The sequence below is a fragment of the Suillus paluster genome, assembly GCF_016628075.1.
Source record: "Suillus paluster strain FC165 chromosome Unknown EDB91scaffold_65, whole genome shotgun sequence".
Taxonomy (NCBI): domain Eukaryota; kingdom Fungi; phylum Basidiomycota; class Agaricomycetes; order Boletales; family Suillaceae; genus Suillus; species Suillus paluster.
The window spans coordinates 139,014-165,279 of NW_024537625.1; the positions used below are offsets into that span (position 1 = coordinate 139,014).

At 47.3% G+C, this 26,266-nt stretch overlaps 8 protein-coding genes across 8 annotated transcripts; 4 read left to right on the forward strand and 4 right to left on the reverse strand.

Annotated features, from left to right (window-relative positions):
* Positions 1-153: 153 nt before the first annotated feature.
* EDB91DRAFT_1252285 (uncharacterized protein) lies at positions 154-1,056 on the forward strand (the record flags this gene model as incomplete). The annotated part of the gene is made up of 3 exons (XM_041323490.1): positions 154-378; positions 432-746; positions 796-1,056. The coding sequence occupies 3 exons, from the start codon at positions 154-156 to the stop codon at positions 1,054-1,056; spliced, it is 801 nt and encodes a 266-aa protein (XP_041173418.1).
* Positions 1,057-1,352: 296 nt separating this feature from the next.
* EDB91DRAFT_1238979 (uncharacterized protein) lies at positions 1,353-4,767 on the reverse strand (the record flags this gene model as incomplete). The annotated part of the gene is made up of 10 exons (XM_041321788.1): positions 1,353-1,540; positions 1,597-2,106; positions 2,163-2,402; positions 2,449-2,640; positions 2,689-3,083; positions 3,134-3,654; positions 3,704-4,045; positions 4,136-4,400; positions 4,425-4,444; positions 4,504-4,767. The coding sequence occupies 10 exons, from the start codon at positions 4,765-4,767 to the stop codon at positions 1,353-1,355; spliced, it is 2,937 nt and encodes a 978-aa protein (XP_041173419.1).
* A 172-nt stretch (positions 4,768-4,939) lies between these two features.
* Positions 4,940-6,862, forward strand: EDB91DRAFT_1252287 (uncharacterized protein; the record flags this gene model as incomplete). The annotated part of the gene is made up of 5 exons (XM_041323491.1): positions 4,940-5,146; positions 5,200-5,606; positions 5,660-5,766; positions 5,820-5,990; positions 6,039-6,862. The coding sequence occupies 5 exons, from the start codon at positions 4,940-4,942 to the stop codon at positions 6,860-6,862; spliced, it is 1,716 nt and encodes a 571-aa protein (XP_041173420.1).
* Positions 6,863-7,202: 340 nt separating this feature from the next.
* Positions 7,203-8,469, reverse strand: EDB91DRAFT_1252288 (uncharacterized protein; the record flags this gene model as incomplete). The annotated part of the gene is made up of 4 exons (XM_041323492.1): positions 7,203-7,468; positions 7,521-7,730; positions 7,776-8,306; positions 8,352-8,469. 4 exons carry the CDS (start codon positions 8,467-8,469, stop codon positions 7,203-7,205), a joined length of 1,125 nt encoding a protein of 374 aa, XP_041173421.1.
* A 308-nt stretch (positions 8,470-8,777) lies between these two features.
* EDB91DRAFT_1252289 (uncharacterized protein) lies at positions 8,778-10,893 on the forward strand (the record flags this gene model as incomplete). Its single annotated transcript, XM_041323493.1, has 7 exons — positions 8,778-8,915; positions 8,963-9,448; positions 9,504-9,584; positions 9,634-9,683; positions 9,739-9,911; positions 9,958-9,972; positions 10,040-10,893. 7 exons carry the CDS (start codon positions 8,778-8,780, stop codon positions 10,891-10,893), a joined length of 1,797 nt encoding a protein of 598 aa, XP_041173422.1.
* A 1,989-nt stretch (positions 10,894-12,882) lies between these two features.
* Positions 12,883-13,143, reverse strand: EDB91DRAFT_1058909 (uncharacterized protein; the record flags this gene model as incomplete). Its single annotated transcript, XM_041314198.1, has 1 exon — positions 12,883-13,143. The coding sequence occupies one exon, from the start codon at positions 13,141-13,143 to the stop codon at positions 12,883-12,885; it is 261 nt and encodes an 86-aa protein (XP_041173423.1).
* Positions 13,144-17,056: 3,913 nt separating this feature from the next.
* EDB91DRAFT_1021178 (uncharacterized protein) lies at positions 17,057-17,242 on the forward strand (the record flags this gene model as incomplete). The annotated part of the gene is made up of 1 exon (XM_041312563.1): positions 17,057-17,242. A coding segment is annotated over one exon (186 nt), but the record flags the coding sequence as incomplete, so codon positions are not given.
* An 8,626-nt stretch (positions 17,243-25,868) lies between these two features.
* Positions 25,869-26,066, reverse strand: EDB91DRAFT_1058930 (uncharacterized protein; the record flags this gene model as incomplete). Its single annotated transcript, XM_041314199.1, has 1 exon — positions 25,869-26,066. A coding segment is annotated over one exon (198 nt), but the record flags the coding sequence as incomplete, so codon positions are not given.
* Positions 26,067-26,266: the final 200 nt, after the last annotated feature.

Sequence of the window (26,266 nt, forward strand, 5' to 3'; positions counted from 1 at the left end):
ACACATCCAATAAATTTCCATATCAGGCTAATGGACAATGGAAATCTGCAAATCACAATTTCGGCATGATCTGCAATTCACTTCGGTATGTTCCGATTACAGCAAACAATATAAATTCCCATTCGCCAATCATCATATTCCAAATATCCAATCATGTCCAACATCACCGGTGCCACCGAGCGCTTAAGTCCAACCGGCGACTCTTCAACCGGCGACAGTAGCACCGGCGAGCATCCCACTTTCGATCTCGCCGACATGGCAAACATATTTGAGTTCGCCAGGTCCCGCTTGCTGGCTATACGCCGATCCCTGGAGAACACCACGCTGTCATCAGCGACAGTCCTAATTATTAGCAAGTACCTCATGTGGGAGGGCGAGGTAAGTCTTCAAATTCTTGTTTTATCCATCTAAGTTTATCAATTGCCAGTCAGGTTTTTTTCTTGCCTTGGGTCACTTATTGCGAAGGCTTGAGCATCTGCCCTCCCTTGTCCTGCAACCTCCGATGGTTCATCGGGATCCTTGGCATGAGCTCAATGGAGCTCCTGACCTACCGAGAGCTCTATGACAACTTTATGAAGTTGCCAGTGGAGCCCTCCGGCGCCTGGGTCACAGGTTGGGTTGTCAACACATATCCCATGGACTGGTGGAACACCGCTTTCGATGCGGTAGACTACAGGACTTTCACGTCCCGGTACCCTGGTTGGAAGCAAGTCGTGCAGATGGTTGCAGACCACTTTGAGCAATTGGTAAGTCATCCTCATTTCAACTATGCTGCCGCCTTACAGTGCAATCTAGCCAGAAGGCCGCATGTTGATAACCCCGGCGACATTGGTGCAGGCAAGATCAATGCCGGTGGCACAGCAATTGGCCACCATTCAAGCTGGGGTCACACAAGGAAGGGCACACATCATCACGATGTTGGAGAACAAGGTAGTGGAGGCAAGGCTTGTAGCTGCCTCCTTGATGAGAATGGAGACCGCATTGGGTGAAGATGTACGCGACACCATCGCAGCCACTGAACTCCTAGTGAAATATTTGAAAGCGGAACAAGATTAAATTACCTACAATAACTTTACATACAAGATTAGCCCTAGGATCATTAGACTACACTATAGAAAGTCAGTGTCCAACCATTGATTGATGCCAGCGGCAACCACTTGAATTTGATCATTTATTGCTACATGGATGTCAGCGGTATCAATCTGAAGTCTACTATAGAACTGCCGGCATGATACGCATCAATCTGAAGTCTACTATAAGACCGCCGGCATAATATGCATTGGGTTCCGGGCTGCCTTTGCAACTTCAAATGCATCCCGGGAATCCTCATACAGGCGCTAATACATTTTGCACTACCGTGCCGCATAGGCAAGGTGTCCCACCTTGTTGGTGGCTTTTGAGATGGTAGCCAGAAGGATCCATTGCTCGGCTTTGTGCAAGAAGAAGTTGCATGTCCAATTCATTTCATGCTGCACAAGTAGCATTTCCTCCTCCCACCTGTCTCTTAGAGCCTTGGCACGGAGCCAATGCACCCGGTAAACTGAAGATTGTTGGCACAATCAGCGGCGCCCGGCGAAGGACATGTGAAGACCTCACATTCATTCAACCAATCGCTGCTATCAGAGTCTCCCTCCACATCCATAGACCAGAACCAAGCCAACATGGAGTTTCTCTGGCCTCTGGCATTGGGATCAGCAACGGCGGTGCTGACCTGGAGATGTTCTTTAAGCAATGGCCGGTATCTGTTCAGCAAAATGTTGGCGGCGCCGAGTTTGCCGAGTTGAGACCAGCACTTGGAATAGATGCTTGCATTGATGCTTACCGCCCGGTCCACTGCATGGATCTGGGCCCAAGCTCTGGTGGACTTTGCTTGCGACTTTGCCGTTCTGACTGTCTTTCGGAAGATGACCACCTTGTCTGCCAAGTGCACTCTGATGTTGTGCAAGGCGTCATTGGCCTGTCCTTCGCGGAGGACATGTTCTTGATGGATCATATCTGCAGTGCCGAGCTCGGCGCATCTCCCCTGGCCCAAATTGGACGGCAATGGTATTACAACCTTTTCTGGCTCAAACAGTCTGAATTCATCAGCTGTTTCATCATCTGAGTCTTCTTGAAGGATCAGCAGCTCGTGCTCCATCATGTGGAGGTCGGCATCGCCAAACCCGTCGCCAACCAATGGTCAATGTCTCCTTGCAGTCTCTCATGATGCTGCCCAATCTCCAGTTGTTGGTTCTCTGTCAGATGCTGCCCTAGCCTCCTAATGTCCATGTGGAGAGTCACCTGTGCCTCCTCAATGGAAAGCCCTTCTGCCAGCCATGTCGCCACTCCCCTCCGGCGGGCAGGAGCAGGTTGCTGGCCATTTTCCTCCAGCAACCTCAATTCCTGTTCTTTCCTGGTCGGAGCTATCTTGCCATCAGCCTTGATTTCGGCGATATCATCGGCTCATACCTTTCTGCAGTTGGACTTCATAAATGTCCATTGCCTTTGGATCAGTGCTACGCCGTTCCTGTTCCAGCCTCTCCTGTTCCCCCCAGTCCCTGACATTGTTTTCGTCGGCACTCTGATCCAGCTTTTCAAAGGCTTCCCTACTGTCGGCGAGCCCTTTCACAGCTTGCCTGAATTTTTGGCAAAGGGCCTTGCCTGCATGATCCGGTGAGCAAATTGATTGAGGACCAAGGGGGCACCCACTCATCCTGATCATTTTCATGAAATTGCAATCATTCATTTGGTAATCCAGGCACTCCTTGCGGTGAGGGGTCCCCATCCCCCATGCCGAAGGAGAGATTATGTTCAACGGCGCCCAAAGGGTCTCCATGATCTCGCTGTCAATTCTGGCGGTGCTGGCAATAAAGTTAGAAGCATAGCGAACATAGCAGCTGTCTTGGTGGCCATGAACATGCCATAGACCTATCCCCGGGATTATCTCCATCTGCTCTTGAATTCGCAAATAGGGGCTGTCAGCTACCCGATCCTTTAGATACTTATTATACTGGCAATTAACATCATAAAATGTCAGTGTGCACCGGATGCCGCCGGCATTGTGTTTCAATGCCTCGCACAAAGCATAGTCCATGTTTATCTGCCTGGTGAGCATCAGCGAGGCTCTCAAGCCATAGATACACTAATTGTGTACCTTTCTCCCTTCTGAAAATCCACCATTGCATGCGGGACGAAGCAGCCATGCCTTGCACAGGCACATCCACCGATGCCGGTTGCCTCCAGTCTGTGACGGGATGCATTAGCTTGATTCACTGCGCGGTGATTGTTGCACTTGGACCGTTGAATGGCATCCTTTGCCAGTGCCAGATGCGCCTTGTATTTGCCATCACCAACCATGAAACCGTGTCCATCCATGAGGGGGACTTCATCAATGGGATTCGCCGCATGCATATGCTCTGCTTTGAAGTTGCCATCCATGACCAGTGATCTTGAATAGAGCCAACTCAGCATCTCCAGATCTGATTCTCTGTTGATCTCCGCCGCACCTTCTTCAGTCGGCAATGTCACATTAATTCCCGGCTGGGGACATGCTGGGCAGAAGAGAGCGAGATCGCTGGGTTCAACGTCTTTTTCCTTGTGGCCAAAGCCGTTCCATTTCAACAGCTTCAGTTGCCGCCACTGCCTGGCCACCCTCATGAGCTCCCAGTAGCGGTCCTGCTGAATTGTTAACTTTACAAGGCTGCTGATGGATGAATGCTCTCACCGGCACCAAATGTGGAAAAACATTGGTTGTCATCCTCCTCAACTTACTGTAATAATTCATCACTGACATGCCACACTCCAAATTATCCAGTAAGAAGTCGTCCAATACATCAAAAGTGAAAGCGGTCTTTGGTTGGGTAAAGGATGCAGGAAACAAGCCCAATTGAAACAGCTGTAGGTCGGCGCTTGGAGCATCGGCACACATGCAATACTTGATGATGTGAGTGTGTACTCCAGACTTGTCCACTATTGTCGTCATGGTCTTGTCATTCTTTATGAATGGCACTCCAGTAGGCAGATCATGATTGTTCTTTGACGCATTGGCGGTTGGTGTTGTTGCATGCTCGGTGTTGGTGTTGGTGTCAGTGTTGGTGTCAGTGTTGGTGTCGGTGTCGGCAGCAGCAAAAAATCCTTCATCACCAGCATCATCAACCCCATAGTCTTGGCATGGGCAAGGATTTCCGCTGTGCCCGAGTGAAATCACTAGACCAGTCTTCACCAGGCAACAGTCCTCGAAGAAACTACCGGTCCATTGACTGATCCGATGGAAGGGCAGCCTCTGGTGCTCCATCCTGCAACAATTTGTGCAAAATAGAGGCTCACTGAAGCAGTTGTGACATTTGTAGACACCATTGGACCTGCAAATGATGCAAGACTGGTCAGCAGGAGCTTCTCGCTCAAGGAGTATGCTGAGATATCTATTGGTCCTTGGGACCCATTACTGAAGATAGTCATTCTGACTCTTGAAACAAGCTGAGTGAGGGACAGAACGAGATCCTATGGCTGCCGGGCAGGGCTTACCATGGATGTTGGTAGCGGCAGGGGTATGAAATCCTGCTGGTTGAGGTTGCTGACCCAATCATCTCCACCGAGAAATAGCATATCCTCGGATGGCCACTGCTTCGATGATGACTTGGTAGGGGTGGCCAGAACTGATTGAATTTTTCGAATCTTGGGTCTCTCTACCCATTTCCCTGTTGCTTTCCTGGTCTGAACTGTTTTCTTCCATTCCACCAGATGAATATTGCTGGTAGGAGTCCACTCCTGCACTTTAGAGCCCCTCATGTACTAAAGCCAATGGTATGTGAATAGCAGGCTGATGCATTGTGTTGATAGTTATCATGTAGCTATATGTACATAAGATGAAATGTCATAGGAACCGAGGGATCTGAGTAAGGGTCATGGGAACCTACAATTTTCAATATCCCACCATTCAGACCATCAATCATCTCACAAAATGGCTCGGAGTGAATCCCCTGTCATTGTCCCCCAGCAGACAAAGCTTCCCTTGATCAAGGTGGAAATTGCGGTCCTCAAGACCCACCTCGAGGACTGGAGGACTGTGAAAGGTAAACAGAGACAGAATGTATTGAATGCCATCCACAGGGAAGCTTGCCTCCAAGCTCCCACTCATGACAAAGCCATGCTCAAAAGCCGGAAAAAGGTATGTGCCAGTGTACATATATACATGCTCTAGCTATTTATTTTGGACAACAGACCTACAAGGAATGGCTCTACAACCAGTGTCGCCGGAAGGCTCCAAAGCCTCTCATCAAGTATGGCAAGAAATGGACAGCTCACCAGGTGTTGATTGAGCAGAACAAAGCCCAGATACAAGAGGAGACTGGAGAAACTCCTGGGAGTGAGGGGATGATCACCAAGTGGCCGGAGGCCACAAAGACTGTGCTCGCCGGTCTGTCAGCAGAGGAGAAGGAAGAGGCGAGAATGATGGCAGAGAAGTGGAACAATGAAGCTGCACCGCCCGACATCCAAGCCAATGTCGCCGAAACCAAAGGCGCCGACATGATCAAGCATTTTGCGATGGAAATGTTCAAGCAGGCTGGAATAAGGATCTTCGTGATGTCGGCATGGCAGAACCGGGAAGGCAAACTAATGTTAGGAGTGTGAGTGTTGTTTGAACTCTACTGCCGGTCAGCCAGATCTAAGCTTGTTAAAGACATGACTTCAATGAGCAGTTTGGCGGCGGCGAAAGCTTTTTGAAGACAAGGGACTGGGAAGGGAACTTCATGTCGGACTGGTGGCAATATGCCGGCAAGCAATTCGGTGAGATGCCAATTCAAGAGAATGAAGTGGCGTTCTAATTAACAAATATCCAGACGTCCAGGATGAAGATGTCCCCCAGGTGGTGACAACCAAGAAACGTGTGCTGCGAAAACTCCTCGAACTGGAGGAGGACGATGATGGGTGGCCAATGCTCCCCGACACCACAGGCTGGAAATGCGGCGATCAACAGCATATCATTCGGTCGTTCCTCACTAGGCACTACAGTCAGTTTAAGTCTCCTTCGGTATGCTGCCGCGTATTGATTTCAACAGGGATGTGCATGGGAAAAGACAAAGCAGCGGCGGCGGTGCCATGGGGTGACTTTGTGAAGAGCCAATCAGATTTCTTTGATGACACCTACTGGCCCGCCGACGTGCAGTTGGTGGAACCTTCAAAGATCGACAAAGCAGACGCCACCGCTCTGTTGTATTTCTGGCATCACCAACAGGAAAAGAAGCTTTGCCCAACCTTCTGTTTCAAAGCTTGGAAAGACACTGACGGCGAGATGGAGACGCATGCAAAATCTTTCCACAAGGCAATGCGGCGAGCTACTCAGCATGGCCAGAGCACCAGTAAGCGCAAACGTGCCTCAACACACCATGAGCAAAGCGGTGATGAGGAGCATCAGTCATCTGCCGATGAAGATCAGGAGGCTTCAATGTCTGCCAATGACAGGGATGAATCATTCCTTCCAAAGGTAACTCAGAGAGGCCTGCCGCCGGTATCCAGTGACGGCCCTGGCGATGACTTGGCATCTGATAACCTTGCGCCTCAAATCAATGATTCCACCAGCGGATATGCCAAGGCAACACCTCCAGTCAGGTCAAAGGTGACCAGCAATATCGAAGTTGCACTCAACACAGCGCATGAACCAGCAAAATCAGGTCCACACACCACAAGGCAAGGTCTTCATTCCAATGTGGAGAATGAGCAGCCGGCCAAGGCATCAAAACGCCGTGCCGCCGCTGAGAATGAGCCACCAACCAAGGCATCAAAACGCCGTACCACCACTCCTATCAGTGACACGCCGGCTAGGAGAACCAGGAGCAAGGCAGTGGTTGCTGAAGCTCCAAAGGCCAAACGGAGTAGGAAGTGATCATTGCCGCCTATCATAATGATCATGTATATGAGCTACAATCGAAATACCATCCTATGCCAGCTCCATAAATGCACTAGATGCCTGTCAATACCAGTACCTCCAGCATCTTATACTATCTCCCATTGTGAGCACCGCCGGTATCAAATCCAGAGATGTTGCTGCTGGATTGATGCCATGTGGCATGATATACCTGCTTGTTTAAAATGGGATTTTAGGTGCTGCCGCCGATCATTTCACTGATCCATGTGGGTATGGTAATATAGTACATTTAAATTGAGTCACTGGTGAACCGGTGATATAGTACAGAATACATTTAACAAATTGAGATGGTATCTGTCTACTCATCAGAGTCGGAAATCAATTCCTCTGCTCTCTCCACCTCAGCCAATAGGGCGGTCACCATTGGGGCGACCTGATCCTGGACCTGTGCCATATGATGCAAGCTAATCATGTCTTTGAAGATCCTGGTCAGCCTGTCTCGGTTTTCGCAGAATGCCGACATCAGAATCCGGTTGCTGTCCAAGACCTCGTCGGGCTTAGGGTCCTGGATGCTCTCGCTGACACCTAAGGACCCGCCGACCATCATCGCTGCCACTTGATCAACTGGTTAAGATGAGTTAAACTCTTTATACAACTATGTGGAGATGTGGCTTACATTCCTCTCCTTGGAGGCATCTGACAGTGTCGATTGCCGCTTGCTTGGCATCGCCAACTAAAGATGCCAATTTTGGCCTCACATGCAGTGCAACAGGTGCCGGCTGCATGGTAGCAGATGGGCCATCGGAGTGAATCGGCGATGGTGCTTGGATCAGCACCAGATTCCAATCTCCTATGGGTGAGAGAGGCTCACAGTTGAACTGGAACACTGCTGGAGGGTCAGAATTGATTAATATATGTGAAGCGAACTTACATCTGTTGTTGGTGGCATAGCCCACATGCCGGACTGTGGTTTGTACTGCCGGCACCATGGCAGCAGATTCTTCCTCTGGTGTCTGGGTCACCGGGACGGGGAGATCGAACCCCAAGTTAAATGCCGGAGCAGCATTTGCTGCTGCCGGTGGTTGGTTTATGGGGATGGGGAGTTGAAAGCCAAGGTTAAATGGCTGTTGGACTGGGCCGGCAGGTAGTTCTGCTTGGGGCGGGGTGGGGGAAGCGGTGAGCTGAAAGCCCAAATTAAACAGCTGTTGGACTGGACCAGCAGGTAGTGCTGCTTGGGCCAGGGTGGAGGGAGGTGGGAGCTGAAACCCCAAATTGAATGGCTGGTGAGTGGAGGATGGCAGTGGAGTTTTCACTTGGATGGGAAGTTGAAATCCCACATTCAATGGCTGCTGCATTGTGGGAGATGCGGATTCCACCGCTGACATGGGGATGTCCATGCCGAAGTTAAACCTCGGCGGTGGCAGTGGCGGTGGCGGTGGCGCACCAAAGCCAAAATAGAATGCTGAAGTCTGGCAAGATGAGATGGGCTGACTGTGACAAGACTTACCTGTGTTACCCACAGCGGCATTGGATGTCGGTGATCTAGATTCACCATTGTATTGAGATTCCTCATCGGTATCCATTGGAATATTGAATCGGACTTGGCGTTGCACTGGTGGCGACATGGCGTTCTCAATAAAGTTTAAGGATGAAAAATGAAGTGACAACAGATGGATTCAGCAGTGTTAAATATCTGATTTTGTGGACTGGAAGTTCGCGGAACTTTAAATTTAGCAACCCAAACAAAGTATGTCGGTGCCAGAAGTTGGACACATGATTTCAAAATGGGTTCTGTTCAATTGAGACATTGCCGCATGGAGTTGCCTGCCGTGCCAAGAACCGCTCATTTTAAAATTTCATTGCTTCCTACCGGCATATTACCAGTCCTTTCATCGCCCATCGCCCATCTTTCAAGTTTATCCCTCCTCCCATCATGCCTTCTGCTGAGACATCCAACAAGGCTTTCATTGATGCTGCCGCTCAGGTCATTCAAATACTGGCAGGTGCGGTGACGTTGCAGGACAGTAACCCCGAACACCTTCGGTTGGCTATGCAGGTGGGGGATATCTTGGTGGGTATTTCCCTATTAGCACCGGGTGATATACTGATTTCTAGTAGTCCCATGTTTTTGAAACCCATGGCATTTCGGCCACTGTGGTCCCCCCGGTCCTGCTCTCAGCAGCCATGGAGATGCTAGAACACCTGGACCGCACTCGGCAACATTTTGTTAGTGTGCCGATGTGGAAGAACATCACCGCCGATGATCCCTGGGTCCAGCAGCATCCATTGAAAGACAAGGCCCGCACCCTCTTTGTATCCAGGCCGGTGCCATCAACATCCACCGCCGGGGTCACAAAGTCGACACCAGCACCAGGCCCATCAAGGCCAAAGCCCAAGCCGGCGTTGAAGAAGAAGCTGGCGAAGGGTAAAGTAGACAAGGGTAAGGGTAAGGAAGTGGTGCCGCCGCCAGAAGATGTGGAAGACGTTCAGGGACGAGGCCATACTCTGGCCATTGAGAAGAGGAGAAGGGACTCCAGTTCCAGTCGACCACCAGCACTGCCTGGTGACTGTGAATCATCATCTGAGAATTCCGCCCCACTGCTGGTGTGTCCAATTATTTGCTCAATAGATGAAGTTCATGTTGATTATCACCCAACAGGCAACAACCTCGAAGAAGCAAAAGGTCGCGAAGGTGCCATTGCCATCACCGGCCGTTGGGCTACAGGAAGATTCCGGCACTGTAAGTGCTGAGTTTTCTGATTCTGGTTGATCTCAACCTGGCACTGTAGACCATGGATGCTCCGGAGTTGGTGCCACGATGTGACCAATGCATCAAATTGTATGTAGTTCCCAATTGATTACTGGATGTCATCTGCTGAGTTTCCATGTTCCAGATCCTTTATTTGTCGTCAGGGATATGGTGCCACCAGTGCCGGACTCAAAGCCTGTGCCCGGTGCTCAAGGCTGAAGCTTAAGTGTTCCCGCTCCAAGATTGAGACCGTCCCAGTGCTGAAGGGTAAGCCTAGCCGGCCACATTCGAGTTCACACCGCCATCCCCCTACAGAAGGTAATATCATTCTCTGCCTTTGTATGCATGCCGCTGACAATTCCAGATATCCTTATGGAAGGTGATGCTGCAGCACCCCATGCACCCATATATTCTGTGCCGCCGATTGTGACTTTATCGCCCGATAGTCGCTCCTCAGATCCTGCCAAGTCATCCTCGCCCCCCAAGGGAGTCAGTTGTTCCCTCCCTCCAGCATTCAATGGAAGTGGATTCTGAGGGAGATGCCATGGTCAATGACTTGAGGGCAATGACATTGGTGATGAATGACAACGCCGCGCCGCTTTCAAAGTGGCTGAGCCTCCAGCACGCTGCCGATGGTGCCCGGGCTGAACTTGTCAAACTGCAAGCTCAGCAGACCACCACTGCCGACCCATTGAATGCATTGAATGACCGGCTCGCCGCTCAAGATGCTGACATCTGTGCACTGCAAGATGTACGCGCCAACATGAATGCATTGAACGACTGGCTCGCTGCTCAAGATGCTGACATCCGTGCACTGCAAGATGTACGCGCCAACATGGAGGCAGTTCAAAATCAAATGAAGGTCATGCAACAGGAGTCGGTGACCCGCGATGAGACAGTCCGGCAGGCTCAGGTGCAATTGGCCCAGCAAGAACAAGCCACCGCCGTCCTTCAGGATGCCTACAACGCTCTTCGCCATTGTGTACTTGGTCAAAACCAGTCACTATCTCCCCCCTTTCCCGGCCCAATCTATCATGCCAACCAACAGTACAGTGGCAATCATAGTATGATGCCGGTCAGCATGGGCCAAATGCAAGCAATGGAGGGCTTATACTTCAACTTGCCTGCAGGTGCTTCCGCCATGGGAGGCCCATCAGTAGGCAATGTTGCCGGTGGTTCTGGCTGGAATGGAGCTGGCAGTCTCTCTGCCAGTCAATCTCACAATCAGATCACCGGCAGTTCTCGCGCAGGTGCACATGCCTTTGGCGAGTCAGCATTGGGCAGGGGCCCCCAGAACTAGACATTTATTTTCATTACATTGTACATTTTTCTTAGTGTATTATTTGATGTTCATCCATGCTATATACTGGCATTAGTTACAATAAACTTCGATGTTGCCAGGTATGCAGATGCATTGCAGATGATGGAGAACAGCACAAAACCCGATTGTGAAGAAAACCTCCATTCCTGATATCTGCCAGACCGTCAAATCCTCCTCGATCGGCCTACAGTTGTTTGCGATAAGTTTGGTGTCATCATCCTCTGGTATCTCCCCTGGAGCTATCAATATAGACATACAAGTCAGTTGCCCCCATCACCGCCGATGATTGTTTTGACAAATCTTAGAATGACATGGCGGCGGCGACTGCAAATATGTCGGCCCTGCTGGCTACAAGTGTCACGTGGTGCAGAGACCGGCAGTAAATGGAGGACCCATGAATCCAACTGAGCCCAGTGAGCATGGACTCACCCTGGGGTGCATTAACCTGTCTCCAGCATGATTTTCGCAAACCCATCCAGTAAGCTTGGTTCACATCCCAACAGCTTGCCTCGGCAATGCTCATTCATCCCAGGCTCCTAAGTTTCATCCCGCAGGTCTCGGCGACTCTTAAACGAGATGGAAGGTCTTTGTCAGGCAATGCAGAGACCGGCGGTGCTCATTGCTGCCGCCTTGAGAGTCATGCACCCTGACCTCTATCGGGCATCATTAGCAACACAGCTGGCCCTTGGCCTCGGGGCAGCAGAAAAGAAATTGGATGAAATGGGTGCTCGCCTCAGAGTGGGCATCCGTATTTACAGCTGTCGCCGTTGTATGCAACCGGCGCTCACCCTTGCACCGGGATCCTTAGTCCCATCCCCAATGGTTCAATGTCATGACTAGTGTCAGCAATTATGGAGCGGCAAGGATGAAGATGCCGAATATAGGGATTGAAATTGTGTATGGTCCAGGCGCCATGGCTGTTGGTTCAAGGAGCATTATCAGGCATGGGGTGGATATGGACACTGGCTGAATAGCCTGGGTGTGGTATATGAGGGTTGATGTACATGAGTTTGTAGATATGCCCCGAGCTGACTACTCACAGTACAACTCAATAGTCAGCAGCACCGAAATCAGGACTTGAGAGGTTCTAACATTTAAATGCATATATAACAGATGTCCCTAGCAAACCAATAGTTGCCAATACATACAGATTACTGAAGGTTGCCGGCTTTGACTGCATGTGGGATATGCCCAGAAAGACCACTCTCCTAACTCATTGCCACCCCCAAATATTTGCCACTGCAACATGCTGTTGGTGACCGGAATGGTGGTCATAAATACTCTCGGCGGTCCCAGTATGGACAGTGATCAATTGGGGGATTTGGCACCCATCGGCAATTGTCCCACCCTGGCAATTTTGCTGTCAGCACCCATCGGCAATTGTCCCATCCCAACAATTCTGCTGTCAGCGATCCAGGAATGACAGCCATCACTGTCAACAGTTGTCCCATCCCAGTGATTTTAGATTTTTTGGCGGTCATTTATATCGATATACTGACTCAGATATGTTCATATAGAAATGGGTATATACCATGTTGGCCATGACACAGATATGTTTAGGTGTCGGCGAGTTCATGGGCCCACCCCTCACCCTCGGGTAACATTCAACAGTGATAGCATATACCATAACACTACTATCCATTATATTATTGGGTTCCACAAAGTGTATAGTGCAGGCCCACCCCTGAGCCACAGGTATTAACTACCACCAGGCCCACCTGGTATATGCAGTGATAATCTCACATGTGGGCCCATGGTGGGTTGGCCTGACTCTTATGGAGAAATGTCAACATGGGCTGTCCTATAAGTAAGGGAATATGTCACTGCATTATGTGCCAATGATAAGTTAGTGCCTGAGTGGGTCTTTTGCATGAGCATTGTAGATGCCACTGCCTTTACTTCATCTGCTGGTATGAACCGTGTGATTCCTGCTTTCCTCATCTCATCAAGAACTGGGAACAGATATTCTCATTGTGGTTGCATTAGGGGACACTGGTGGATCTTCTTGGAGAAGACTATGTCTGGTGGTATTGACAACCAGAACTTGATGAAATTGACCTGCTTCACTTCTCTAGTTGGTAGTGCAAATATATCCACAAATTCTACAACTAGGTTACCTGCTGTGGTGTGCTGATCATCTGTAAGTTGTGGTCTGTAATGAACAGTATTCACGATTGTTTCTACCTGTGGGGGGTAGAATGGTCCAGGTGACGTTAATCTAGTGAACATATCATTTAATGGGTTAGGATGTATGAAGTCTGGTACTTCACAAAAGGGTCCATTGTTCTCTGCATTGTCTACTTGCATTATGGTCTCTTGGTACTGGGGTGCTTCTTGTTTTTCTGTATTTACTAAGTTAGTAGGGTCTTTAGGTACAGAGGAAGGAGGGGAAAATATAGCTGCAGACAGGAAACTTATTGCCATTGGAAGACACAGCAGAGGAAGTGGTCAAAATGGTGTGAGATTATGAATGCGGTGTTGTGGTCTGTGCAATGTGAAAATGATTGAGTTGTTGCTGTAATCCTGTATGGCATGGGACTATTTGAATAATGGTTTGCCTATTAACATACACCATGATCCTCCACTAGGAAAGACCTCAAACATTATTTCTAGGTGTATGGGCCCCCATGTGACACATCCCATCCAAACACCTGTTGAAGGTACTAGTGAGCCATCAGCCATTCATAAGGTTCATTGCAAGGGACTTAGTGGTGAGAGTAATTGTGCTATTCGCTGGAATGCTGCTGCATCGATGGTATTGATCATTATGCCATTGTCAACTATGGCTAGAAATTGGACTTTCTCTCCCTGTGGTCCATGTAGGAATGGGACTGTTAGGAATGGGTTGCTCATTCTTGTTTGTATTGGGTTTCCTGATGAATCCACCATATAAACATCAGTGATAGAATTATCTTGCGAGAGAGAAGGTACAACAAAGGAAGTATTCAATGAAGGTGTAGGGAAATTTGCTTCATCCATCACAGAAGTGGTTAAGGAAACTGTGGCACTAATCTCATTAGTGTGTTCTATAAGATGATGAAAGGATCGGGAGGGCATGTTAGGTATGGTTGGGTTATATACAGTAGATGGTGTGTATAATGGTGTTGGAGATACATTAATATGTACTGACAGAGTATGTGCTCATGGGACTACTACTGATCCATGGTAGGCAGTGGTCCCCCGTAGTTTTCCAGACCCCACTCATAACCGACTTCCTGCTGTCCACAAGTGTTAGTTTGATCCCACCATCCTTGTTCTTCCTGCACTATGAACACAGGTGATGATGTTGGGGTTCCATATTGCTGATAGTATGGTTGCATCATCTGTGCTGTGTACTGGACTGGTGCTATGGTATATGTCAATGCTGGTGCCTGTATTTGCATAACATCGCTGCGACATACTGGCACCATCTTGATTCTTGCAGGCAGAGTACTTCTGTTGTGATGCACTGCATGCTGAGGTGCATAGGATCTGTAACTGTTCTGCAGTTATAGCATTCTCTGGATCTGATGACTGCTGTGCCTGGTCATAGTGGGTATGGTCGTTCCAGGGATGGTGTTCCTTCAGTACCATGCATGCAATGCCACATATCTACATCTGCTTTGTACTGCCATAACTCAGCCTCTGTGTTTTGATGCTATGGTACCACACTCAGTTTTTCCATGATTTGTGCTCTTGTGGGTGGTGCTCATGCAGGTGGGTTACTTTGCCATCCCATAGGGCTTAGTCCTGTGCCCTGTGTGGGTCTGCTGATAGGTGTTAGTGCTGTTGGTATCTGCAGGAAGGGGTTGGTAGGTGTGTATGCACGTGATGCTTGGTATGGTGGCTGCGATGGTCAATTGTTGTCTATGGATAGTTGTGAGGACTGGAAGGGAAGTGTCTGTCATATCCCGTACCTCCGGATCTGGAATTCTGGAACCCCACCACTAAAGTCCGGTCCTCCGTCCTGTTATTTCGCCCGGCGCTCCACTCTCATCTTCAGACTCACCCCTATCTCCCTTTAGAATAGCTATTGCTCTGGTTACTGGTTATGTCCTTTTCCGCTATGCTTACTGATCCATCCATTCTTACTTCATTTCCGACTTCACTGCTTTGATCTGTTACACTTACTAATAGACTTTCCACATGCTTCGTACATAGCCCTTACCTTTGCTGACTGATTTACTTACATGATACCTACAGTATATAAACTCCTGTAATACTCCAGAACTCCTCAGTTTGAATATCATCTTAGTTCTGCTCATTCCTGCTTCTCTGGACTTGAGTCTCAGCTCTTGTCCATCTCCGAGTCTTAGGGGTTAAACCTTAGGACTAAATCTCCGGCTCTACCTTAGGGTAGTCTAACCCCTGTTCTGTTTCTACTCCGGACTTGTTCGCAGTAGCCTCACTCCGTTTCCCTCATAGTCTTCCAGAGTTCCGCCAAACTCCCCCAATGTCTGACCTCTGGACATCCCGGACTTCCGTCAGACTTCCCCTCTGCCCCCAGAAATTAAGGGCACATACTCGGGTAAGGGGCGCAGCACATGAGCTGAAGCTGAAGCCCTTTGAGTAACCTCCCCTTTGAGCATGACCTTAATAGTGTCGCACTAGCTGACGAGCTCTAAGCTTTGAGCTGTGTGATGTCAGTGTTGTGCATTCAATTCTTGTCTAGCTCTTCCTTGGCTCTCTTCAGTTTGGTTGCTGGTACGCTTTCTACATTGTCCACAAATTCCTTCCATGATGTATAAGAGCAAGTCATGTGGTCCTTGATTATGTTTGGAATTCCTTCCAGCGCATATTCCACCAAAAGCCCTGCACTGTTGCCCATGCCCATGGCAAGCCGCATAACCTTCATGGCCCAAATGACATGGCTGTAATTTCCTGTAGGTTTGTCTGGCAGCCATACTCCTATTTCCTCCTCTTTCAACACCTGTGCTAACACACATTCCTTTTGTTTGGCCCGAGAATACCTTGGTGTCCTCAGTGGGGGCCACTGTAATGTGAATTCTCCTAGCAGTCAGCTGACCAAGATTGCACCATTAGGTGCAATGTTGTTGAACCATTGGTCTGCCATTCCTCCTGGTGCAAGTTGCATTTTGAATCATTGTACTGAATGTATATCTGTGTAACTGCCTGGTAGTGAGAGTTGGAATTGCACAAGCCAGAGTGATGGTTCTTCCTTTTCTCTATGGTTGCCATGAAACAGTGGAATTGGGTGTAAATTATCATCACTCATGTTTGGTATTGGTAGCCGAAATGATAGGGTGGGTCTGGTGGGCACGAAGAATGTTGTTGACCTCAAGGTGTCTGTCTCACTCTCATGTTGCAACAGTGTAAACTGCACTAGTTGTAGGCGTGTTATGGGACTATCTGGTTTGTGTTCTGGTGATGATCCCACACAAGTAGAATGCTCTAAATGTGGAGGAGCAGAAATGTTGCATAGACATAGGGGGGTAATTGCTATTGCTTTATGGCCTTCCTCCCCTATAGTAGGTTCTGGTAAAATATAAGAAGAAGATGATACACTGGATATTAGAAAGCTTTGTGATGTGAGTTGTTGTATGTGGGTGACGTCTTCTAACATGAGTCATTCTGGTTTGGTTTTTTCTGTTACTGTCTTTGTGTGTTCCATCATGCAGTGGATTGTTATCCTACTCTCATTACCAGATGTACCTGGCTTAGGTGCTATGCTCTAGAGAGGATGAGGATGTTGACCTGCTTGCTTGCCTCTACTCTTACTGCACTATGTGGTTGTATGTAGTGAGACCCTGGGAACTCCTGAGACCTCTGGCACTCCTTGCCTTGCTCCTCCTGCCTGCTCCTCCTCCCACTGGCAACCCCTGCTACAGCATGCACTCACAGCCCCAGGGGGAAAGATTTTCTGCATCAGCTGGGCCCAATTCTCCAGCTGCCACTTTGCAAATGCATGCATCAACTACCATGGATGCAGCATCTGTGGAGACACTTCCCACAGTGCCAGCTCCTGCAAATCAGCCCAGCCTAGATCCTAGACAAGTTGTCACCCCCCTCATCACATTGAAACTTGAAGAAACTCTTTGTAAATTCAGTATATACAAAGACTGGGTGCATATGTTATCCAATATCAGAAATGGCTTCAACATAGGAGTCAGCAGAACCCCTACAGCCACCTTAATTTTTTGAAAATCACACTTCATCTCATCTCAATACTGACTTCATAGACCAATATATAATCAGTAAGCAGAGCACAGGACATTACTCTTATGTATACTCAGTCCTGGAGCTGGAATCCTTAATTGGCCCATTTCAAACATTGCCACTTGGTCATGTACCAAAGCCACACTCCACAAAGTTCAGGCTGGTGCAAGACATGTCCTTCCCTTGCAACAACTCAGATATCCCCTTTGTCAATGCAGGAGTGGATCCAGACTGCTTCCCCACAGAATGGAGCACATTTGACAACATGGTAGACCTAATCCTATTATTACCAGATGGTTGTGTTGCAGCAACCTTCAACATTACATCAGCCTACCAGATAGTACCCATCTGGCCTAACCAACAGTGGGCTCTATGTATATTCTGGCATGGTGGTGTCTATGTTGATTGGGCTCTCATGTTCAGACTAAGCTCCAGTGCTGGAGTCTTTGGTTCAGTAGCAGACATGGTGGTGGCCATATACAAGAAAGCTGGCTTTGGTCCCATCCAAAAATGGGTAGACAATTTCTTTGTCATCCGCCTGCCACATCAAAACTGGACGGAAGAAGAATTCATCTGACTATCTGCCTTTTTTGGAGTGTCATGGAGCCTGGAGAAGCTACAGGCCTTCACTACACTACAGTGGTATATCAGATTCAACTGGTATCTGGCTCAGAGAACTGTCTCATTACTGCAGGAGAAAATGGAGAAGATTCTAGTGCTGCTACAGGACTAGCTAAAGAGTGGCTCATGTTTCACAGCAAATGAAGCCACAAGCTTACATGGCAAGCTAGTCCATGTGTTATTAATTTTCCCCCTCATCCGCCCTTTCATTCAATCTACAGCAACATTTGCCAATCATTTCAAGTCCTTTCGACCTTGGCTCCCTGTCCCAAGTACCCTAGTGGCCGACCTCCAGTGGGTAACACAGATTTTGGTGATTTCACCATGCAAGAAACCCCTGCAAAAACAACAACCAATCAACTTGCAATGGTGGGGAGATGCAAGTTCATCATTTGGAATAGGTGTAGTCATCAGCTAGCACTGGGCAGCTTGGAAATGGAAGGAAGGATTTAAAGTAGGCCCTGGCCTTAAGAATGACATCGGCTGGGCCAAAGCCACTGCTGTAGAGTTGGGTTTGAGGTTGGTCCTTCACCTTGGGCTAGCTGAGCAACTAGAGATGAAGGGTGGTTCAGTTTTGGTCCAATCAGACAATGCTGGAGTCATGACAACCATAAACAAGGGCCATTCATGCAACCATTCCACAAATGTGGTCCTGAAAGAGATCTACTTACTGCAGGTAAGTTCTGCTCTACATGTGGTCTTTGTCATTCTTAAATTTCTGATCACACCACAACATATAGGCTCACCATGGTTTCCAACTCAAAGTTGAACATGTTCCTGGGGTAATCAACATATCAGACCCACTCTCGCACAGCGAGATACATGCATTCCTAAATGGTCTGTCTGGCCCATCACACAGAACACCTTTCCCACTCCCTTCACACCTTGCCAACAAGTTATCATTTAACACTTACAAATTGTATACTCAGTACATAGCCTCATACTATGGACTACTGGTCACTGCCTCCTTGCTTAGAAGTATATAAAACACATCATGTACTTAGCTACTTTCCTTAGTCTTAATATTACTTATCTTTCTGCAGTTTCTACTAGTGGGAATTCTCTGTAGGACTTTGCTCTCTCAAGACACAAGTTTATCTTGTTGTTACCTTTGATCCTCTGCTCCGACTTAGAGCTGTGCTTTAAGTCTTCACTCTTACCTCTCCGCCCAATCAACCAATCCCCTACTCCTTTCCACCTCAACTCACTTCCCCCACTCCACCTGCCCTGCTTCTAGTTGGTCTGCTGCTAGTAGCTTTTACCTCCCAACCTGCAAAGTAGACCAAAGTGGTTCACCAATCCTATCATTGGACATTGTTAGTCCCGCTCCAAATTCAGGGCACATACTCGGCTAAGGGTGCAGTGCAAGAGCTGAAGCCAAGCCCCAACCCCTCTGCTTCTCCGTCCAAGCACAGTACCTAACAGTTTCCAGTGGAACAGGTATCCCCCTTATCCAGGAAACATCAGACTTTGGTCTTGCATCCTTTCACCTGACATTTGAATTCATGCACCCATCATCCTTGAATCTTGACAATATTTGGTGTTAGATGGAAGAAGGCATAGACTGGTGAGACCCACTCTTGCCTGAGACTTTCTGATGATATTACATTAGATTGATGTTGATTTGCAGATTTATTAATGTACTTAGTTCATCTTGTGGATCCTCTTCTTTCTCTCTGCTTTGTGATTCTTCATGACTCTCTTTTGGGTCAGTATCATTGCTATCTGCATATGAAGCTTCTTCCTCCTCCTTTGTATGACCGACTGCACAGTGACTTTTGTTAGTTGGAGGGGGGATTGGTGTAATGGATGTCATCAGTGTCAGACTTGGTAATGTTAATGGCAGCAACAATGTCATTCTATCTTTATCTGTGAGGGGGGGGGGGGGTGGTATCAGCAGGTAGGTTGATTTTAGTTTTCTTCAGCAGAGGATTAATGGTTTCTCCACTCACTTCAGGTTTATGTTTCTTCAATGAGGTTTACATGGTCTTCTCTTCAAAAGCAGCCTTTGCTTTGCCTGTCATCTTGCTTATCTGTTTAGCTGTTGCAGCCAACAAGTTGGGTTGTGGCATGGTGGGGAATGGATGAAGTTGATAGTGAAAATTTGCACAATACCAAAGTATATCTTCATGGAGATAAGGGTGAAAGCCATTTTGGGGGCATAGAGGGTGTTCTTAAGCATAACAGTGGTTCATTTGTCACCTAGAGGTTGGTCTATTTTCACATTGCTTCTACCAATGGCACTGAGAGTTGAACCATCTGTAGTATGGATATTCTGTGATGAGATGCTGACAAAATTTGAGAACCTGGCTTGGTCAGGGCAGAAGTGTGATGTGGTGCTGGAGTCCATGATGGCTCCATGGCACTCAATGGGTATGGAGAGGTCCTTGACTATGCTAGCCAAGTTCAATGTGACAAAAGTGTAATTGTCCTTCAATTTGGGTTCAGTAGCTGCATGCTTCTGTGGTTGTGCCCTTTTTCTGCTTCTGATTGGGTCCCTAACCCTCCTTCCCACCAGAAGGTCTCCAACAATCTGACTTATAGTGTCCATTTTGATTGCAATTGAAGCACATCACTTCTGTGTTCATTTGGTTGGTGCTTGTGGACCCATGGGTCTTACTTTGGCCACCCTTGACTGCAAGTGCAGCATTGCCACCCTTCTTAGTTGTCCATCTATTAGTGAGTTAACAGTGCTCATATTATTCAGTGATGATACTGATGAGTTCATTAGGGGTAAGCAGACTCTTGGTGATCTTTGTGGCTGCACTAATGGATGATAGGAGGGGGTGATACAATTTAGGGAGTGACCCTAGGATGATAGCATGGAAATCACATTCATCAAGTGCTGCACCCATGCCTGCAAGTGATTCATGGAGCCTTAGAAGCTCTGTGAAGTGGGCCTTAACATCTCCTCCATTGTCACATCTCAACTTCTGCAATTGGTGTCACAAATCTATCTGGATGAGCTCCATCTTGCCCTCATGGATCTGACATATCTCTGCCCAGACATTGGATGTGCCCTAGAGCTTTTGAGCCCCTTCAGTGAATTCACCCGTCTCAGACGGGCAGCCGGGTGTGACAATGTACCAATAGAGACGGGTCACCCGGTGCTGGCCCATGGCAATAATTGTACTGTGTTAGACGAGTGGGCCAAGGGGGTGGAGTGTCCAAGGCAAACGGATGGGCCAGGTGTATATAGTATAGATGGTAGTATAGCAATGTACTATAGGAAATTATGAATAGTAGTAGTGAATCCAGTGTGTGATAGATGAGTGGGCCGGAGGAATGGAGTGCAATATAGACGAGTGGGCCGGGGAACTGGGGTGTGATGGAGATGAGTGGGCCAGTAAATGAGGTGCAATGGAGATGAGTGGGCCGGTACATAAGGTGCAATGAAGACGAGGGGGCCAGAGAATAGGGTGCAATTGAGATGAGTGGGCCAGTATAGCAGGTGCAATGGAGACGGGTGGGCCGGTAAAGGAGGTGCAATGAGGACAAGTCGGCCGGCGTTATTGGGTGCAATGAAGACAAGTCGGCCGGTGATATGGGGTGCAATGAAGACAAGTCGGCCAGTGATATGGGGTGCAATGAAGACGGGTGGGCCGGCATGATAGGGTGCAATGGAGACGGGTGGGCCGGTATTATGGCGTGCAACAACGACCGGTATTTATGTAACCGGTTGCTTGTGGTAACATAGCACTCAATCCGGCGATTCCACCGGTGGTCTGATCATGTAAAATGGTTAAGATTTGACAAAGTTATGAGCCCTACAAGGGAAAGCCATAAATTTAGAGGATATTATGATATATTGTATCTAGACCATTGCAACCGGTATTTTTTGACCAGTATTTACATGACCGGTTGCTTGTGGTAACATAGCACTCAATCCGGTGATTCCACCGGTGGTCTGACCATGTAACATAGTTAAGATTTGACAAAGTCATGAGCCCTACAAGAGAAAGTCATGAATTTAGAGGATATATGATATCTACAGTATTGTGACCGGGATTTTTCAACTGGTAGTTATGTGACCAGTTGCTTGTGGTAGCATAGCACTCAATCCGGTGATTCTACCAGTGGTCTGACCATGTAAAATGGTTAATATTTGACAAACTTATGAGCCTTACAAGATAAAGCCACAGATTTAGAGGATGTTATATCTAGACCATTGTGACCGGTATTTTTGTGAATAGTTGCTTGCAGTAATATAGTACTCAATCTGGTGATTCCACCGGTAGTCTGATCATGTAAAATGGTTAAAATTTGACAAAGTTCTGAGCCTTATAAGACCAAGTCATAAATTCAAAGAATACAGTGTTGTATCAGCTTATATCTGGACCATTGTAATCAGTATTTTTGCAACCGGTTGCTTGTGGTAATGTAGCACTCAATCAGGGGATTCCATTTTGCCCCTTTGATAGGAGAGTGTTCTAGCACTGTCAAAACATATTTAGGAGTATATATTAACATATTCCACCACTTAGTTGACCCCCTGAAGGGCTACATCAAACAATATAGCATATATACATGAAAACATAACTGATAAGAACCCTCCAACACTATCAAGGATGTTATTGGTAATCAGACACTTGGGATATGTCCCATGTATATCCCTAGTCATGGTCCTAAAATTCTGGAAAGATCCCTCAAGTATTGACGGTAAGATAAGTAAAACAACATAGGCTTGACATATGACAATTTACCCCTGTCACTGAAAGTCACTGACATATATCACACACACCAAAGATTTTATTAAAAATGCAGTAGTATGTATAGTAGACTACATAATGAACCTAAAATACACATTGCCCTGAAGGTAAAGTCTTTGTAGAAGAGTGTGGTGAGGAAATATTAGGATTGGTAAGTAAAAGTCCAACCACTACATATACACCAAACTGGTGAGTTTCGATGTTTTGGGCTTTTGGACTTTCCCACATTCTATTTCAGAGATATTTCACTGCCCTAGCTCTCAACTGTTAGTGGATCCTTTTATAAATCTGAGACCATGATATTGACCATGCTTAGAATATATTGCAAGCATCTGATTACTAGATTGTGTCCATTGGAGAATGTAGGCCCCTTATCAGTACACATACCCCCTTTCCCTTAGATAACAATATTATACTATATTTCTAACTGATCCTTGGGATAAGAAGTAGGTATATATGTAGTAAGGATAATATATGAGTAGTCTGGATCATTTATGCAATGGTAAAGTAGGGGAAAACACCAAAAATGCGACAACTGCAATCTTAGAAGTTTTAGCCTGTATAGAAGGATTCTGTAGGTATCCTGATGTACCAACCTGGTGTACATACTCTAAATATGTCTAGGAATGGTCCCCATATCTTTCTGCAGCTGTGTTCCTGTAGGAAAACCTTTCCCAGAGGATGGACCACCAGGAGAGGGTGAGTACACAGCATCACAAGGTTTTGTCTGTGGATGTTAAGGTCATGCTCAAAGGAAGGAGAACTCAAAGGGCTTGACTTCAGCTTGTGTGCTGCACCCCTTACCCGAGTATGTGCCCTTAATTTATGAGAGGCAGGAGGGAAGTCCAACAAAGTCCAGAGGTTTCCGGAGGTCAGACACTAGGGGAGTTCGGCGGAACTCCAGAGGTTCAAGGAAACCCAGAGTAAGACTGCTGTGGACAAGTCTGGAGTAGAAATGGAACAGAGGTAAACTACCCTAAGGTAGAGCTGGAGACACACTGGTCTAGATATAACATATCCTCTGAATGTGTGGCTTTCTCTTGTAAGGCTCATAACTTTGTCAACTCTTAACTATGTTACATGGTCAGACCACCGGTGGAATCACCGGATTGAGTGCTATGTTACCACAAGCAACCGGTCATGTAAATACCGGTCAAAAAATACCGGTCACAATGGTCTAGATATCATATATCCTCTGCCAGTGAATTTGTGACTTTTTCTTGTAGCACTCATAACTTTGTCAAATATTAACCATTTTACATGATCAGACCACCGGTGAAATCACCAGATTGAGTACTGTTACTAGAAACAACCGGTCACAATGGTCTAGACATGATATATCCTCTGAAATTGTCACTTTCTCTTGTTGTAAGGCTTATAGCTTTGTCAAATCTTAACCATTTTACATGGTCAGACCACCAGTGGAATCACCGGATTGAGTGCTATGTTACCACAAGCAACCGGTCACATAAATACTGGTCAAAAAATACCGGTTGCAATGGTCTAGATACAATATATCATAATATCCTCTAAATTTATGGCTTTCCCTTGTAGGGCTCATAACTTTGTCAAATCTTAACCATTTTACATGATCAGACCACCGGTGGAATCGCCGGATTGAGTGCTATGTTACCACAAGCAACCGGTTACATAAATACCGGTCGTTGTTGCACGCCATAATACCGGCCCACCCGTCTCCATTGCACCCTATCATGCCGGCCCACCCGTCTTCATTGCACCCCATATCACTGGCCGACTTGTCTTCATTGCACCCCATATCACCGGCCGACTTGTCTTCATTGCACCCAATAATGCCGGCCGACTTGTCCTCATTGCACCTCCTTTACCGGCCCACCCGTCTCCATTGCACCTGCTATACTGGCCCACTCATCTCAATTGCACCCTATTCTCTGGCCCCCTCGTCTTCATTGCACCTTATGTACCGGCCCACTCATCTCCATTGCACCTCATTTACTGGCCCACTCATCTCCATCACACCCCAGTTCCCCGGCCCACTCGTCTATATTGCACTCCATTCCTCCGGCCCACTCATCTATCACACACTGGATTCACTACTACTATTCATAATTTCCTATATAGTACATTGCTATACTACCATCTATACTATATACACCTGGCCCATCCATTTGCCTTGGACACTCCACCCCCTCGGCCCACTCATCTAACACAGTACAATTATTGCCATGGGCCGGCACCGGGTGACCCGTCTCTATCGGCACATTGTCACGCCCAGCTGCCCGTCTGAGATGGGTATATGTTACTGCATTATGTGAGCTTTTGGATGTGCAGCAGAAGCCAATTGGTGATCATGCTGAAGACTTGCTGCTTAATAAGTAAGTTCTTTTGATAATACTCATTGATCTTCTTATCAAGCTCATCAAAGTCTACTTGTATAGGTGTAGAGCCATCAGGCTTCTTCACCACGCCCGTTGTCAGGTCAATCACAAAGGGGATTGGTTTGAGTGCCTGACCATCAGTATACCACATCAAACCTCAAGCACCTATTGCTGTTAATGTCCATTCCTTGTAGGTGATCCAGTTCAAGCTGTCTTTGGCAAGCTTCAGGACATTAAACAGACTAGATCTGGTGCTGGGGAGCATGGAATCCATGGTTGAGGCAGGGCTCATAACCTTATGTGATAAGGCGACTGACAGGAGATAAGCAAACTAGTAAAACAAGTAAATCTCAGTCTCATAGAAGGAACTCATATTGGACAGATTGTGTACCTAGTAAAACAAGTAACTATGACATGTCAGTTTAATCTATAATATGAATAGACTCATTACTCACATCTCAGTCTTGTAGAAGAATCTGAGATACTCATACAGTGCACAGAAGACTTTTATACTAATTTGCATAGAGATAGAAAATCTTGTTGGAGTCCAAAAATCCGAGTGATCAGAGACAAAGAAGACTGACTGACCCGAAATGGTTGAGGAGGGAGAGTGACAGGTGGTCCGAGCCCAAGCCAAAATGGACATTGATGCACAATATGCTGTAACCATAATGCATTAAATCTGTTACTTACTACACAACTGTATTGCATTAACAATGCTTGCTAACCTGTCTGTAATGCATTAGAACATGCTAGCCATCAGAGCTGCCTCCATAGTAAGCTCACACAGTACACTGGCTGTCTGCATATGTATTCCTGTCCTCCGGTAACTATATATTCTTGTTCCTCGGCAACTACATATTTTTATTCCCTGGCAACTAAAATCTGGAGACAGAAGACCATTAATTGCAACAAAGTGCTAGGCACAACAGAAGATTAATTACACTACAGAAGGTCAACTATACTAGGCACATGAAGTAGGCAGCATGAGGTCGGGGAATTGTGTGTCATCCGGTGAGGGTATGGCACCTGATATGAGGCTCTATCTTGGAGGGGATATCTGGGGAATGTACAGAGCCCACAGCACTCTAAAGTGTGATGCAAGCTGACATCAAATGTGTGCCTGTTTGTTAGCATATGCTATCAAGCCCTCATGTTGAGCCACTGTCTCACAGACGAGTTGGTCCTGCTGCTTGTCCCACCAGTTGGCTTGCCAATTGAAAAACTGTAGCACCCTTTGCATCTCCTCCTGTAACAATTCTATCTCCTCTGCCCAGCACATTGCTCTTGCTTGGGACTTGCACCATTCCGCATGAACTCCTAGCAAAAGATTCAGAGACCATTGTCAGTTACAGCTTGCAAAGATCAAATAAAAACTAACCATCCACATCACCTCCATCGCTACCTGTATTCACACCCGTCATCATCCAGATCCACATCAGGCAATGGCGACCTTTGGTCTCTCTGGTGAAAGGGTCCACTAATGGTTTCACGTCTTCATCCTTCAGG